At 40.4% G+C, this 17,336-nt stretch overlaps 1 protein-coding gene across 1 annotated transcript in view; it reads right to left on the bottom strand.

Moving 5' to 3' along the window:
* prtga (protogenin homolog a (Gallus gallus)) overlaps nucleotides 1-17,013 on the bottom strand; it is a 28,944-nt gene extending 11,931 nt beyond the window's left edge. Inside the window, exons 1-10 of the mRNA XM_068576711.1 lie at nucleotides 16,851-17,013; nucleotides 15,439-15,741; nucleotides 7,961-8,105; nucleotides 7,701-7,834; nucleotides 7,250-7,546; nucleotides 6,989-7,148; nucleotides 6,363-6,610; nucleotides 4,457-4,621; nucleotides 3,278-3,583; nucleotides 2,317-2,505 (exon numbers count right to left, since the gene is read on the bottom strand). Coding sequence (XP_068432812.1) covers nucleotides 2,317-2,505; nucleotides 3,278-3,583; nucleotides 4,457-4,621; nucleotides 6,363-6,610; nucleotides 6,989-7,148; nucleotides 7,250-7,546; nucleotides 7,701-7,834; nucleotides 7,961-8,105; nucleotides 15,439-15,741; nucleotides 16,851-16,917 — 2,014 coding nt within the window. The 5' untranslated portion in view covers nucleotides 16,918-17,013. The remainder of the gene's footprint in view (nucleotides 1-2,316; nucleotides 2,506-3,277; nucleotides 3,584-4,456; nucleotides 4,622-6,362; nucleotides 6,611-6,988; nucleotides 7,149-7,249; nucleotides 7,547-7,700; nucleotides 7,835-7,960; nucleotides 8,106-15,438; nucleotides 15,742-16,850) is intronic.
* Between the last annotated feature and the right edge of the window lie 323 nt (nucleotides 17,014-17,336).

The following is a 17,336-nucleotide window of genomic DNA, read 5'->3' as shown; positions in this document are numbered from 1 at the left end:
CGAGCAAGAGCTGCAGCCTTGTAACTAAGTTTGAAAAATAAAACTTCTCAGACTTTCTACAAAATATGTCTGTTTGAGTACAAGAGAAAGATCTTAAGTATCAAGCACCATCATTTATTATTACCTTTTATAAGACTACTATCATTCCCATAATAGTCATATTTTCTCTAACTAAGCAACCAATCTACTTCCTGTTTACACCGGCACCCGCGTGCCCATTGTACGTGAATAGTCATGCGATGTTAGTGCTACTAGTATGGACGGAAATCATTTTGAAAACGATGCTGAAATGCCTTTGTGAACAAAGATCATTATAATTTTAAAACCCTGATTTAAAACAAATTTATTAGTGTGGCGGTAGCCTCACATTAGATCATCTGTAGCTTCAATTCTTTAGGAAGTCCTTTAAAATGCAGATACAAACATTTGCAATTAACGCCTCAGAAGTAATCGACTAAAGAAAAATTAATATGATGAAATACGTATATTTATAATGCTATGACCAGCAGCGTATGGTGGCTAATGGAAGCTAACTTTAGATACGGTGGACAATCAAAACTAGAACGTTTTTAGCTGACTCAGCTTGCTGGTTACATTTAATTCATTAATTAATGGTGCAGCTATAATAACAGCAAAAAGCAATGTCTTAAAAAAGGAAGTAATAATGAGTGAGAAGTGCTAAAGCCATTTAGTCAGATTCCTCACAGCACGGCAGGGTGTTCTCTGATGCAGGATGTGTTTCCACACAGGGTGTCAGAAGCTTTTGCACAGTGCCGCAGCACTAATTAATGAAAAAGAAATCTCAGACCTGCAAGATAGTTTGCTCACAAGACACGCTCATTGTTTGAGCTACAGCTCTGTTGGTGAGAGGTTGCATTTCCTTTAAGTCTTGGCTAATAAACTATCTTTGTGGTTCTCAGAGCCAAACACAATGAGTCTTTGATGTCAATGCTCCTCCAGCAACCCTGCTCAAAGCAGTCATAAAACACATAATAAATCTGCCGGCACAGAACAGCTTCCTTCTCTTCAAAACACAGTCCTGCAGAGCTTGTTGATTTGGCTTAATATTAATCAGCAGCTGTGACTGCATATTTTTCTTCCTCTAAGAACATTTATTCAACCTTTAAGGCAATCTGATGAAGTAAGAAAGAGCACTGAGTGAACTTTTAAAAACTGCAGATCTCGCCATATTAGTAGACATTAATAATACCAATAACATAAAATAATAGAACATACCAAACAAAGCAGTTCTTTCCTAAAATCTCAAACTATCATCCCAGGCATGACTTTATATTTAGCTGAATTAGTTTAGTAATTATTGCAATTTTATAGAAACAAGAGAAGTTGCTGTTGGTTTTATAGTAGTTGTAGTGTAGCATTAATAGTAATGGTATTTAACCCATTGAACTAAATATCTAACTAAACTAACTAAATGCCTGCAGCAGTTGGAGTTAACACCTAAAGTAATTTATAGTGCCACTTCATCTTTCTTTCTTTCTGATCCCGTACAAGCAGTCAGCTTCCTGATTTACAAGTCAGCTGCTGACCACCTGGTTGACCCCTCTACTCACAGATGGTCAGTTGTCCACTGCATTGGCCTGAGCCCCCTCTCCTCATTTAAACAAAAAAAGCCAAAATGAATCTGACCTAAAGGCCAGAAGCTGTGATATGTCCAAAACACCATCCAGCAGCTGCTACAAATGCACACACTCTGAAATCTGAGGTTGAGAGGTCATGGAAGTGGGATGTGGTGCTTTTCTGTTGCACTGATAAGTCAATGTATCACTCAAGAGCTTAGCTGTCAGTAGATGCTGCTGCTGGTTTTAACCAACACAAACTATTTCAATTAAAGTTTTGGAACTAATACATGCACATTTGTTATTAAAAATCTTTGGGATCACTTATTTGTAGAACTATATGGATGCAGGCTCAAATCTTGCTTTGTGAAAAAGAGTAGTGTAGCTGCATCATGATTAATCATGAGCATAATGAAATGTTATGTGTTGTGCGTTAATTTCGGAATTAGATAGAAAAATAATACATTTTCTAGATCAAAACCAGCATTATTGATATAAACTTGTCATTAAAGCACTAATGAGTTATATGAGTTATTTTTCATCAGTAATATGCAAATCTATGCAGCAAGGTGCTCTAAAATCAGATAATCCACTGTATGAAGGGGACTTCCAATATAAATATGAAGCTTTTTTGTTTTGTTGTCCAGTGTTGGTATTCACGAGTAGACTATGAAAATACTGTATGATGGCTGGAGGGGTACTGCAGTGGCAGCAGGTAATGATCTGAAACAGAACTTACCAAGGCCTCCGAAGGTGTACGTATTTTCCAAGGCACGCAGCTGAACCGGGGCCCCCTCTGATTGGCTCTCCTCATGGTAGAAGAGTCTGTAGCCTTGAACATTGGCTGAGTTCGTGGGTGCTAGCTGCCAACGTGCCAAGATAGTGGTGCAGTTTAAAGGCGCCAAATGCAGCTCCGGAGCCATAGGAACTATAGATAGAAGAGTCAGATAAACATTTATATTTAGATAATATGTCGAGTGTGATCACAATCAAAAAAAGGGTTCACACAATCTTTTTTGGTCCATGATAACAAAAGCACTCCAGATAAAAAAAACATGTGAATGAAAATAAGTAGTGCTGGAAAACAGAAACTTGTTTGTGGAAAACTGGAATCACTTCACCAAGCTGTTCCCAGACTTTAGAGGAGGTTCCTAACCTGAAGTTTTCTTTGAAAAGTGAAACTACCATTGGATGCCCTACCAGCTGTTTCACACTGAATTCAGACTAGCAGCCAGGGAGCAATTTCCCAGATTTATATTTTAGGAATGGAGTTTGTTGATAAAAGACTCCTGTCTGAGTTTAAACTGGAGACAGAGGGCAATAGAGATGGGCAGGAAAAACAAATTCTCCCCTCCCCCGCCTCAGAGCTTCAGATGTGACTCTAAACAGCCAAATACTCGTTCCCACCCAGAGGCCTGAGTTGCTCCCTTTACGACCCATGACTGAACCCTTCCAATGTTACTGACAGTGCAGGGCAAAGGTCAAACAGTAACAAACGCAATGCCTTAACAAGATTATTAGAGCAAGCTCCTCTGCTGATTATCTCATGGCTTAGGCAGAAAAGAAAGGTTCAGTGATAATTTAGCTTTTTGCAGCATCCATCTGTATTTCTAAAAAGTGCCTGCATGTTTGAAACTATGACAAATCTTTATTTCATCTTCTTTAATAAATCCTGAAGGCAACTCTTCCAAAAGCTATACCTCGAGCACTAGATGTCTTCGGAGTGCGGTGGGATGTCCAGACAGACTGTTCACCCCACCCAACGCTGGTAGAAGCAACAATACGCAGGAGGTAGATGGTGTCAGGCTGCAGGTTTTCCAGGAGATGCTCGGTCTTGTCTCCAGGTAGCTCCATCTGTGAGACTGTATTCTCAGTACCGATGCGATAGGACAAACGGTAGGCGGAGACTCGCCCACGACTCAACTTGTCTGGAAGGGGTTGCCAAGAAACTTGGATGTCCATAGGACTGCGACTGGTGAGGCTGAGCTCAGGGGCACGAAGCGGAACTGTGAATCAACAAGACGGGAAAGTTAAGCGTAACCCATAATGCTCTGAATATCTGTTACTTCTGACGGTTTGTCTTTACTAATAGGAAAAAAGGGGAACCGTAGGATTGGGGTTCAGTGGAATTAATTTTTTTCTAAACATGGTCGAAGATAACAATATAAATTCAGTGGCCTCCCATGAGCTGCTTTAATTGGAACAGTAAGAGCTGAGAACTCGGGTTAAGCATGAAAATGAGCTGGAAATAAACATGAACTAGTGACCATCTTGCAATGTGATCGCACAAGCCGATTGCAAATGGACCCAGGGTGTAGAACGGGGGTGGGGTCAGAACTCAGGCTCCATTTGATGTCAACTACATACCTGCCAGTTTCCTGACTGCATTTTGCATGATTGTGATGTAGTGACAAAATCTCTCCACAAACAGACTTTAACAATAACCGAGTACTCAAAACTGCTTCTGCGGTAGTTCCTAATACAAACGGACCCTAAAACTGAAAGGCAGAGCAAGCGTTTGACCCACAGGCCATGAGCGAAGTATGCCTGGAATTTAAAAAGACTTGAGGAGCATGGGACATAAATACGGATACACAGAAATGCACATGAGTATATACGTACATATATATACACTGTGTACAAATCATTTGATTGTTTCTTACATTTACAAAGCTCATTCCCTGCAGTTAATATATTCTGTAAACAAACATCTTCTGAGCTCTTGGATAACGTAGAGTCTTGGGGTATCTTTTAAGATCCATAATACCGGTTGGTTCTTTCTCTGTCAATTTCCCTCTTTATATATGACATGCTTCTGATTCAGTTTTTGCTGTGTGAAGTTTGTATTGTTTGTGACCTTCACTGAGTGTAAGCCTCACCATCCTCGAGCGTGTGCTGGAACACGTTGTCCGACATACGACTGGCTCCCATGGGCATGTACGCCACCACGTAGAAGGTGTAGTTACGAGCCGGCTCCAGGTCATCAATAATGTAGCGAGTCGTATCGTTTCCAATGACAACTTGATATTCCTCGTTGTTCAAACCTGAACAAAAGACATTGAGTTTTATATGAAATCCAAACAATGCAATAGTAACTCTGGACACAACAGGAAACGTATCAAGCCCGCAAAGAAACGTTATGTTGTTGATGTGGAACAAAACGTAACAACATTTTTTTGTTAATCTTTTTATAATCAAATGTGTGTACAGTTTATTCAGCAGTGGGCATACAGTTGTTTTCTCTCGTCAAGTAAAAACAAATATTGATCTATTTACCTCTTTATTACAGATAATTAAATTAAATTAAACTAAACTCCAAAAGGACACTAAAGGTCAAATATAATTTCCCTTGAGTCCCAAAACATTTTCATGCATAGGCTTGCACTAAAAATATACCAAAATATTGTATACTCCACTTCCTACAGCTGTACTTTTTTTTACATTCATCTCCAGATGAACTCACTTTTCAAATGACCTACTATGTTAAAGTTTGTTAATTAAAGCAGATTAGCAAAGATGCACAAAAGATGTATTTTTGTCCTGAAAAAAAAAAGACGTGGTCTATTTTTTGGTAAAAACAAGGTACTTGATAAGTAAAAAAAAAGAAAAAGCTTTCTCCGTAGTCTGAATGCAACAGTAAGCCTCTCAGAAAAGTATTACAAAGTCTTCCTTCCTGTCCAATTCACACCCTCCACAGCCCTCACAGAATACACACTTTTAGACACTCCATCACACGGGCTAATTAGTTCCTCCTTTCATTAGAGCTCCCATTTAGAGCTGAGCTTCTTTCTCTGTAACGTTAGGTACTGACTGATATTCAAGGTCAATGGACAGCTATTCTCTGTGACTGGGACCAAGGAAATTGTGTCACTAAATCTAAATCAAGTGCAGAAAATCCCTGACAGATGCCAGTTATTCAATAAACCCCAATTTGTTCAACCTGGTCTTTTTATGTTGATCTCCTTATCCCCAACAAAATATAGCAGGTGTTCCTTTCTCTCCAGTTGAATTCTGTAAATTTCACCTCCCCAATGGAAGTTGGTGACATTATAATTAAGTGCAGTGCTTGAATGAACAAGCTGACATTTTATTTCAGAAATGTTGCATTGTTTGAATGTGACTCTTGTCAAAAGCAAAATTTCCCAGGAAAGCTGAAAGGCTTTTCCTCTGCCACATTTCAACCCTTGTGCTTTGAGTGAATAGTTTAGTGTGTATTCTGCATTTTATCAGTCAAAAGGAAAGGGACCTGCATCTTGAAACTCAACAGGGCTATAGAGGGTCTATAGAGGACGACTCCTGTTTGTCAAGAAAAAGCTTGTTGTTCTTCTTTATGTTAAAGAAGCAATTTTTTTTCTTCCCTTGACCATGCTATGTTGGTGGGCAGAGGCCCACCAGCATAGCATGAACAACAAATGTCCGTCAGCTCCTACACTATAGTTTCTAGACAGGAAGACTTTAAAGAGACAATGGCTTTGTGTCTTTGCAATGTGGCTGTAAATGAAAGATCTTCCGCATCCCTCCATGTTATCAGCGCCTCGGAGCTACACGCTGAATTGCTGGCAGAAGTCAACGCTGAATGAAGTGTTTCGCAACCTCCGGCGGACCACCATTGGCAAGTGATGTGTCATTGCAACGATACAAACCTGTTGATTCTAAATGTGTGTTATTCTCTGTTAAAGGCCACGGACATGAAATGCCTAAATAAATAACAATTTCACTGGAGACAGTGCCCCTGTGTGACGAAAATAAAATTATAATCTGATTGCTTGTTTAAACGACACTCACCTTCAGCCTTCATGTAGTGAACCGAGTAAGCAATAACTTTATCTGAGTTAAACTGAGGCCTTTCCCAAGCCAGAAGGATGGCGGAGCTCGACACGGTGTCAGCTCCAATATTCCTGGGAGCACTCGGACGATCCTCAGACAGCACCACAATGAGCCTTGCCATGGAGAGGACCGACCCCTGCTCGTTCTCTGCCTGGCACTGATAGATGGCATCGTCCTCAGGGATGATCTGGTTGATGACCAGTTTGCTATGTGACACAGAAACACAAAGATGAAGAGCGTGCACATACATGGCTTCATCTTAAGGCACCTTTACCAGGATGTAATCATTCTATAACTCCCTCTAACAAGCACCGACAGTTGAATAAGGAGCTGGATCAAACAAACTAAAACCCCATTTGCACTGTGGTAAATTATTTGGTTTCCTTTCTACTGTAGCGACAGTAGTTAATTATTTACTGTAAATGTTTTTAATTTGCCAACAAAGACTGTTAAATAAGTGTTTCAAGGTACAATAAAAGAAGTTAGGATTCCTGTTTCCATTATCTCTGTGCATACAGATGCAAATACAGAAAAGGGATTCATGAATCTCAGGAATTATTCCTTGAATATTAAGAGGAACATACCTGTTGTACATCTTGATTCGACCATTGGAGTGAACCTTCTGCCCGTTCTTGAGCCAAGTGATTTTAGGCGTTGGCACTCCTACAGCTTGACACACAAAGCGGGCGGTACCGGCACGTGGACGGGTAAGGCTCTCTGGCCACTCGACCAAGGAAGGTGGTGCTTTAGAGGAAGAACATCCATGAGAAAAACATCAATGATAATTTGGAACTATTAAAATAAAATTCAAACATATATATAGCAAAACTAAAGTATATCTGTACCTAACACAGTGATATTGGCTGAAGCGACTGTATAGTTTCGCGTGCCAGGAGTGGTGGCTCTGCACATATAGACTCCTCCATGCTGGGGCTTGATGTCTGTGATGATGAGGTTGCCATTTCCCAACACTTTGGTGTTGTAAACATCAATAGACTTGCTGTCTGCTCGGCTCCAGGAAATGATGGGTCGGGGTTTGCCTGTGGCCATGCACTCTAGGACGGCACTCTGATGCAGCGACACTGAGATGTTCTGTGGCCCAGCGATGATGCGTGGCCTCTGGGGAAGCTGGGGTCTGGGAGCTGCAGGGAGGAGGACAGCTTTTAGTATGTGGGGTTATGTGACGCACATTGTATATTTGAGTAAAACAAATAACCCATGTCAACAAACTATTACTATACACTGTGTTGTTGCTCTTTACACAAAGCATTTGCAAAAAGAGGTTTATTGACACACCTGGGGCGACAGTGAGGGTGGCCTCTGTGCTTCGGCGCCGGCTGGCAATATTGGTGGAGATGCAGCGATAATTTCCAGCATCTGTCCGCTGCACCCCGTGGATCTGGAGAACACCACTGGGCAGGACTGTGATTCTGGATGACATAAATATGATAGAGGATTTATTACTTACAATATGGAACAATTACACATCAAACTTTAATGTGATAGATCTGATGAAATTTAAACCATGAAATTAAACTTAAATCAACAGCGCATACCTTTCAGTGGCAAGAGGTAATGTGACCCGATTGAACTCCCAAGTGAGGATGGAAGGAGGATGGGCACTAATTCTGCAGGAAAACCTGGCAACTGAGCCTTCAGTCACCACGATAGGCATTGGCTGGATTGTAAAAGCGTTAATACCTGCAGCAAAACACAGCAACAAGAAACAAATTCATTACATCTTTCCCTTGAGAGTGAGAGGGTATAGACTGTCTTTATCTCTCTTCAGTCGCATATTAAGATTGTACAATTGCGATGAAGGCCATAAGGAGAGCTTCTAATAACACTCAAAACTAATGACGTCACATCTTGTTTAGCAGAATTTCTCCCTGATTCTTGTAGCCAAGACATTAAATCAGTCGACGGCCCTACACAACTGCCCACAATGGCAGGGTTAGAGAGAAACTCTAAATTAGCAATGAAAGATGATACAAGATGAAGTTAAATCAGTATCAATAACACTTACATAACTATTATCTAACCACTAATATAGACATAAAGGGTGCGTGTCAAGTATTACAAGATGATTCAATCTTATTATCTATTTTTGTTTGACCTCTCTTCCTTTCCAAACTCACTGATGCATTTCAAACATCCATTCATGTGTATTACCTAAAGCTACAGACCTGCTGAGTGCTGCAAGAAGGTGATGACTAGAGAGCTACATCCTGCATGGATAGGATTTCACTGAAACTGAGCTGTTGTCAGCAACCAGCTGAGCAGCGAGCAAATACGGCCCAACATGAATTACAATAAGGCCTTTTATGGTGATCCGAGTGCATGTATTTATAAAGGTATAGGTTGTGTGAGCATTTTTGTTAACAAATGCTCTTTTTGACAGTGGTTCCTCCTAGGCCGTATTAGCCCTACAAGCGATTAAGGTCACCCACTTCTGTACAGTCCCCATTTGTGTTCGGAAAAAAAGCTGGAGAAGCCTCAGGTCAATTGTTTGTTAAAATAAATCAATTTTACTGCTGTTTGGGACATACTTTGGGAATACTGTAACTATTAGAAAACAGTAAGCATGACAGCATGCTAACATGATATTTATCATCATAAAAATAATATATGGTACAAACAGAGATGGACAAATCAATAGACTGAATATTAGTCTTCTGATGGATTAGAAAAAATAGAGCTGTACAACTTTCCCAAATGCCAAGTTACATAATTTCATGAAGTCTGTTTCGAGATGCAAAACTGCAGCCTGCTTTTAAGATGAAACTATCATCTTCCAGGTAATGAATAAACAAACACACTGTGGTGCTCTTTGACCTCTGAGCACACATCTAAAGCGTCGTGCTGCAGTGAGCTATCAGCATTCAGCAAAGAAGACACAGAAAGGAGCAGGAAACATAGCATTAAGTTGAAGCCACATCTGTCACGTATTCAGTGCAAGAGAAAAAAAAAAATCTCTTTTATTCTGCTGCAATCTTTAAAGATCTTGCACAGACACACATGGGTAACTGTATTATTGAGAAATTAATTCATTATTTACTAAATGAGTAACACAACATGTGACATGTTTAGTTATCAGGTAAGATTATGGTGTAAATAAATACAATATTTAAAAGGAAACCTCATGAAACCAAAGAGGGGGAAAAAAACATTAACGGTCTGACTTGCACATTGCCAACCCAAACTATTTGTACTAAATTGGATATCTAACACCCAAATTAGTATATTGTTGTCTACAGGTAATACTGCCATAAACACACTGTAGTGTCCATGAGGAACATGATGGATGGCTGTGTGCAATCAGTGTTGCCAGGTGTGGTGGTGCTAACAGCTGGAGAGCTCTAAATGGCCAAAAAAAACATGCAATGAATTATGACTTTTACACAACTGACCAAATCTAGCTGACATCTGTGAAGAAAAGAGCATCAACTTTTGGCCAATAGAAGGGTAGTAGTGCTACTTCTGATTACTACATTACTTTAAATACATGTAATGATTTTTTTTTTTAGAGACGTATTCTAGCTGCTGGGTCTATTTTTTCCCCGTTGTCATAGTGTCGTAATGGGACCTAATAGGAGAGACTTGACAGACGCATGAATCTGAATGATTGTTAATTAAATTATTGGATGTTGTTACAATACACTGTTTGAGCGTGTTCCCTCACAGGCTTTGATGAACGGGTACGTGTCTGTTGTCATTCTTGTCGGACAAGAGGCAAACTGTTGTGACAATTTGATCGTTTCACCATTGACACATTTAATCAAATTAGTCTTGAGCTGTTACCCCTCTTAGCTCCACTGTGGTTGTTTGATGTAAGAGCAGAAGCAGGGCGAGGCATTCAGAAGCACCTCCTTCATATGCACACCGTCTCCCACCCCCGAGTGTTAACGCAAGCTCTTACAAAAATGCCATTTATGTGCTGAGGTGATATGACTGCAGGGCATGAGAGATCAGCTGCAGTGATCCTCCGCCTTTTCAGTCAGATAATGCTGGATTGACAAACAGCGAGATGATTAATGATTATTGATAAACTACTAAAACAAGGAGAGAAATCTATAAGTGCTAGGATTTGTCGAGCATTAGCCAGAGCACTACCGGCTGAAAATAGAAGGCTGACCTTCTGCCTTGAGCGATAATGTTTGCCGAAGGGCATCCAACGTGCAGATGAAATGATCAGAGCAAACATGTCAAGCTGTTTGTGATTTACTTGAACTGTCTTCCTTCTGATCCATCTATTCCTTGTGTTAAGAAGATGAACATTAAAAAAAAAATCACTGTCATTGAGCATAATTTTCCATCAATCCACCAAAATATCTACCAAAATATATCAAGTGTTTGGTTTTGTTTGCTATAACACTGGAAGAACTGGAAGAAGAGGAATGTAGGATGAAAAAGAATACATTCCAAAGCCTATTCCCCAAAAACATGAAGAAAGAGTTTTGACTTCTCAACAATCTCACCTCTCACCTCTGACCTCTGAAAATCCTGGCTAGTACCCAACTCAGAACCACACATGAACACCCCAAACTAGCACTAATGCTCACTGCAAACTGCCTTAAGATGTTGCAGTTTGTTCTCCAGCTGAGACGTCTTTAAATGCTGCTTTGTAATAATATCCTTTTCTTCTGTGGCAATGTCATGTGCCAGTGGATGCTACTACAACAAATAAAGCAACACATGAGGTACAGCTGTTACCCATAATAAACAAACTGCATGCTTGACGTAAAGGGAGCGCAATGTCCAGAGTCAAACATTCAAAGCTAAAGATATGAAAAATATGAGTGCCTTACTTATCTTCGTATTTTCCCCTCACATTAGCTTGCAGATGTGAGGCAGATGGGCCTGCTGATGTCAGAGGAAGGACAGGTCAGGCTCAAACAAAGGTTCCCTTACAAATACTAGGAATAATTTCAGCCCTCTCTCCTCTGGTTGCTGTGGTCAGTTTCTCAGGCCGGTCACAGCCGAGCATAGCAGAGCATAGTCTCAGTGCAAGTGAGCTTTAACACAGAGAGCACCTTTCACACATCTCATATTAAACATGTGCACTATTCTCATATTCACATAAGGAAACACATTATGTGTCAAATAGATAACACCTCAAATAGCACTTTAATCTGCTGTTTGACAAAATCCCCAAAACAGAAAATATTCTGGAATAAACTAAATACTTTTAGTAAATGTTGTCATCGACAGTAAATAACTGTATTTTAACTTGAATCTGGTTTTAACGTTGTGGCTGAAGCAGTTTGTGTTCAGTTTTGTAACGTTAAGACAGCTCAACTAGTTCGACCCCCAGGGTCCAATCCTGTCAGAGATACAGTGAAATTGATCACCTTTTCTGCATGCTAAGTTAAAATAAGTGTGTTTTGTACATTTACCAATGCCACAATTCCTCCAGAAAAAAAACAACTTTTTAACTGATTGATGAGTCTTTTACAATGTTTAGTGACCCCACTGAACATTAATAAAAGGCTCTTGGCAAAAAAGAAAGCTGATAAGCGAGAAGGCAAAGAATGCAAAGCTGAAAAAGCCCACAAATCAATCACTAGCTGGCTGGCAGATGTGCTGTTGCTAAACACAGGCTGCAGGATAGTCAAGTGACCACTGGCCTGGCTAAACAAAGAGCTATTCCCATGAGCTGCGTGACCCCTGAAAGCACCGTGCGATGGGGGAGTGGGGTTGGAACGAGCATTCATCCCCTCCTCCAACCCCTTATCTGTGCGCCAAAGTTTTCCAATCATTCAACAGCGACCTCTCCTCACCACAAACAGTTGCTTCATTGTCTTTAATCTCCATATTATAACAAGTAAATCTGTAAATAGCTACATTCTGTTTTTAGCAACAGCTTTATACTTTATGGCGTATTAGAAAATTAAATTGATTGCAGATGACAAAATAAAAGTTTTGTTTCATAATATGACAGATAAGTGAGATAGTAGACCCACTGAGGAACATTATAGCAACTGATAAAACGCCCGAATTGTTGGAGGAAAGATTTAAGTCCTGCGTTCTGTCTTATTGCCCTCCATCTATTGAACAACTTAAAGAAACCTTTGACCTCTGGGCCTGCCATTCAGGGGAACCATGGTAACATTTTGTGTCCAGCCGAGGAGAAAAACAAGTTTCCAGGCTTTGAGTTGTCTCACATCAGGCCATTTCATTTATTCACCCCACAGCTCACACTGTGCAAGGTTAGCTTTCGTCTTATTAGGATTTCTAATTGTGGCGAGCGAGTGCTAGTCAGAACCCAAACTACATCACACAGACAACTTAAATGCTGTGGTCCTGGTCTGAATGCCTTAAACTTAATAAAATGTCCTGTCAAATGTACAATCAGCACCCCATCAGTGTGAATATGACACATAATGGGATATGGGATAATGGGACCGCTGTGCTGTTAAAACATGGATCCTACAACACTGTCCCTTTAACTTTACATGATTGACCAGACGGCTTGAAGTTCAACTTTTCCTGGAAGTGAGGATTTGCCCCCAGCTTGTCCTGCATCAATAATGCCAGGGTACAGCAGATTATCATCGTTACAGACTAGTCAATGATTTTCTTAAACTATCATCTTGTCTGAAACCATCCGGACTGCAATGCATACGTAAGACTCACTCAACAACTCTGGGCACATTCCACCATCTGACAGTGCCTACATTACACCAACATGGGGCCCACAACTGAGCCATACAGATGAGAGGACAAATCTGATATTTTTCTCAGTTTTCATGCCTATGAACCTGCAATCACATGGAACAAGAGGGCCAAAAAGGAAGCAAACTCAGGAGACAATCTCTCTACTGAAATCCTCATCCATCTGAAGTCTATTGACAAAAGTCACATGGTGAGGATCATGTGTCACATTCCTTTTCATCGTGGCCAAATCTCTTCTTAACTTTGTGCTTGAGCAAACCAATGTTTAAGGTTACACTCCATTATCATCACGTTCCTCAAAGAACAGCAGGTCCAAAGCTTCAGTACATGAGCATGGGATTGAAAAACTCACCTAGGGTACTGCCCCTGCAGACATAAAACACCTTCTTAATGACTCAGCTATTGGAAAGGAAATGGCAGCATGAGTCTGATGAAGAGGGATATGTAATTATCTCTGAAAGGAGGGACTGGATGGTTCCCACTTGTTACACTATGCATCTCTCAGATGAGGAATTAACATGTTAAAAGGCCTCGGGACACAGAGACACTTTGATGAAATCATGCTCAGTTAACATAGATCTAATTCAAATGATCACACATTGCCAAAATCTCTGAGCAGACTGAACAGGTCAGCACAACATGACAACAGCTCATAGGACAAAGCCACACTGTTTAATGAGGATTACCACCCTGACTTTCAAAACCACATGTAAACTTAGAATCGATCTCTGGTGTTTAACTTTTGCAATACATGAAATTAACCTTTAAATGGTGAACAGATCCAGCTGTTCTGTCCACTGATATCAGGACAAACAATTGCCCCCAAAGAAACGTGCTTCTTTTGCGAGTACTGGAGACAATGTAGACTAAAAAGGTGGAGTGAAAAGCTTTTTACCCTTTCACCAGAGAAGTGAGGCAGAAAACAATTGTGTGCAAAGCCTCCAGCCCCTACTGACCTAGTAGGACCTGCAATAAAGTTAGGTCATTTAGACACTTGCAGTAAGGCAGCGGTACTGGGAAACAGCCATTCACATTTGTGTGTGTGTGTGTGTGTGTGTGTGTGTGTGGGCACACCTCTCGCCGCAACCCCCACTAATACCTCTGTGTCCTTCAACTGAGCGTTTCTCAGGTATGTGCAAATTTTATGAGCTTCCAGATAGACCCTCGAGCAGGTCTAAGTGCCATTTTAAACTAACTAGTAAAGCTTACTGGCAGCCGTTATCACCTCTTAACTTTAAACTATAAAGCAGGTATAACACTCAAATAATTAATGAACTATATATACTTTGTAAGTAGCTGAAAATATCTGACTTGAGACTGGGCACTCTTCCAGAGAGCATTGCAAGTAGTTAAGTACAACTTTAGAATAATTCATGCTAACTGGATCAATAAACTTACAGAGGGGTTATGTAACTAAAGATAATTGCACCTAATTAAAGCAAAATTATGCAAAAGTGCTGGAAATGTTATCAGTTCCTATTAATTGATTGGGCTTTATTTTATTTTATACATGACAGCAGACTTTATTTTTCTTTATCATCTGTTAAAAGTAAAGCATCAAAAGTACTTTTTTAGTAACTGTCACATTTAGATGGAATTGAATTCAAAGTAAAACAATCATTCACTGTGGAATAACATGGAAATAAAGATTTAAAAATAACCCCAGGACAAAGATGCAAAAGGCCATTTTTTACCTCATTGAAAATTTCAGCAATGTTAAATATGCATGTAGTTACAAGAGAACGTATTGCTGGCAGGGTAAAAAGGTTAACATACATTCTGCAAAAGTGGCACAGCAAGCTGCATGGCCTGTGGTGTGGGAGGAGGGGATGTAAGGTCCCAAAAGACCAACTCTGCCGAAAGCTTCTCCCCCCTTAAAATGCGAAGCCAACTTTGGAGGAGAAAGCATTTCAAAAGGACAATTCTTAAAGTGATCAGGGTGCAATAACATGAAAGCCCCAGCAAGTGAATAGGGGTCATCTGCTCTTTAGCATTGGAGACCCGGTCTCCTGGACAGCTCCTAACCTTTCAAATCTGCTGACCCTTCATTAACACACCAATGGGCATATTCCTCCTCCAAACAGCATCTTTTTTTGGGCTTTAACTTTAAAGACTTTGTTCGTCTTCCCTCACTGCTCCCATCAAAGCTGCCTCAATGAGCAGCAAAATGAAGTAAAATGTCATGAAGAAGTTATGCAGGGAGATTTGAATCTCACCTGATGAGTATTGAAAATAAATAAGAGCAAACAGCTAGGATACAATAGTTTACACTCTGCGTGAACATGATGGGAGTTCACCATCAGCTGAACCCCATCTCAGGTCCTCAACACTTCCAATCTGACTTCAGCATCATACTCACTTGCGATTGTAAGACGGGCTTTTTGGCTCAGGATTGCACCGTACTTATTCTGAGCAAGGCACTGATAGAGCCCTTCGTCTGATTTGTCTCCTCTTCTGCTCTCCACCTCTGAGATATAAAGGGAGCCATTGGTGAGATGGTACACCCGTTCGGACTCCACGACTTTTACTCCATTCTTGAGCCATCTGACGTTGATGGGTGACTCTCCATGCGCCTGACAATCCAAAATAACAGCTTCTCTCCGCATGACAGTGACATCATGGGGCTCCTTGATGAAAAATAACTCACTAAAACAAAAAATACCTGTAGAAAGAGAGAAGAAAAGAGTGAAGGTGGCTACTGGCTTAAAGTGATTTAACAGGGAAATATTACATTTGAGAGGGTTGGAGATCTACTGTCGTGCGCTGTAATCACATTATAGCTTTCATTACCTCTTTAATCCAATTACTTACGGCTCATAAGTAAAGTCACCAGCTGAAGGTGAAACTGTTGATCAGATTAGTCCCTATTAGTTTAGACAGAAGATATTACTCAACTGAGGATGAGATCTTTGTCGACCAAATCAAGAGACAGTGTCATTCCTCTTAATTCAATAAATCAACAGAGAACAGTGCAGGTACTTTCAATAGAAAGCAACGACATGACAACCTGCAACATTTTCTCCCAGAGCAAAGAAAGGGACCATCCATGAAGCATGGCCTCAGTAGGCAGTCCTTCCTAAACAATATCTCCAAGATCTGCTCTATGTTTGATATGATGCGTTTTGATTCTGGACCAGAAACGTGTTGTTTGTTGGACTGACACACTGCTGATCTCTCATTTCAGCTCTGAAATTGGATGATCGTGGTAAGAAGATCAAGGAGTCGAAGTGGAACTCAATACTTTGTAATAACTTAACAATATAAATACTGTCAGTTTACTCTTGCTCAGCCAAAATACAAATTAAAAGCATTGAATGTGACATTATAAAGACTATATCAACCTATATTAACGTTAGTTTACCCTCATCAGTAACAGGATCTCTTTATATTTAGCTGTAGCTCAGACCAGTGTTAGTTTTATAAGTTAAGAGACCTTCAGCAGCTAGAGCAGCTTACATTGAGCGAAGCCGCTGAGAGAAACATTTTAACCGTTAACTATTTAATATCACGTGCACGTTATTTCAGATGTAAAGAGCGGGCATTCAAAGAAAACGGCTTGGAAGGTAACTGACGGTTTCGCGACCAACTGTCCTGTTAATAAGTAACCTGAAGTTAATTTATTAGAAACTGTAAAAGCCAAACCTGGTTAATCAAGTTATCAGAGTTACATTCTCCTGTAACCGTGTAGGTTACGGACACTCACATGTTCCTAAATGCCAGTGTTTTAACGAATTAACTCTGGAGCAAAATATAGCTGAAAACGCTCCTCACCTGAGATTGGAAGAAACGCGACGAAGAACAGCCACCGCTGGTATAGTTTCCTTTTGACGGGCTCCATTGAACTACATGAATTGTCTGTGCATGCTCGCAACTCTCTCGTGGTTGTTTCCTCCAGATGCACCGCGCTGCTACTGAGGAGGACCGGCGGTGAGGAGCAGCGCGAGACAGTCCCCTCCTCCTCTGGGACGGACGTCAGTCAAATCATCACGTCGGTGGGTCTGAATGTGCGTTTAGTCCAGCGCCCCCTCGCGTTGGTGTAGCTAAATGCATTTACCTCTTGACCTGATCCAACTGCACCCTGGTCTTTATAGAGCAACAAACAGAACAACAACAATATATAAAATACAATACACTACAATACAATACTTCATGAAAAGTTTTGCATTATATGTATCATATTAAATGTGAATTATCTAAGTCTATCTGCAAATAAACTAATGTTTGTAACTACAGCTGTTACATGAATGTAATGCAGTA

The sequence above is a fragment of the Clinocottus analis genome, unplaced genomic scaffold, assembly GCF_023055335.1.
Source record: "Clinocottus analis isolate CAN_PGR_092001 unplaced genomic scaffold, fCliAna1.0.p SCAF_1, whole genome shotgun sequence".
Classification (NCBI taxonomy): Eukaryota; Metazoa; Chordata; class Actinopteri; order Perciformes; family Cottidae; genus Clinocottus; species Clinocottus analis.
The sequence above is the reverse complement of the archived record's forward strand: the minus strand, read 5'-3'. Positions and strand labels throughout refer to the sequence as shown.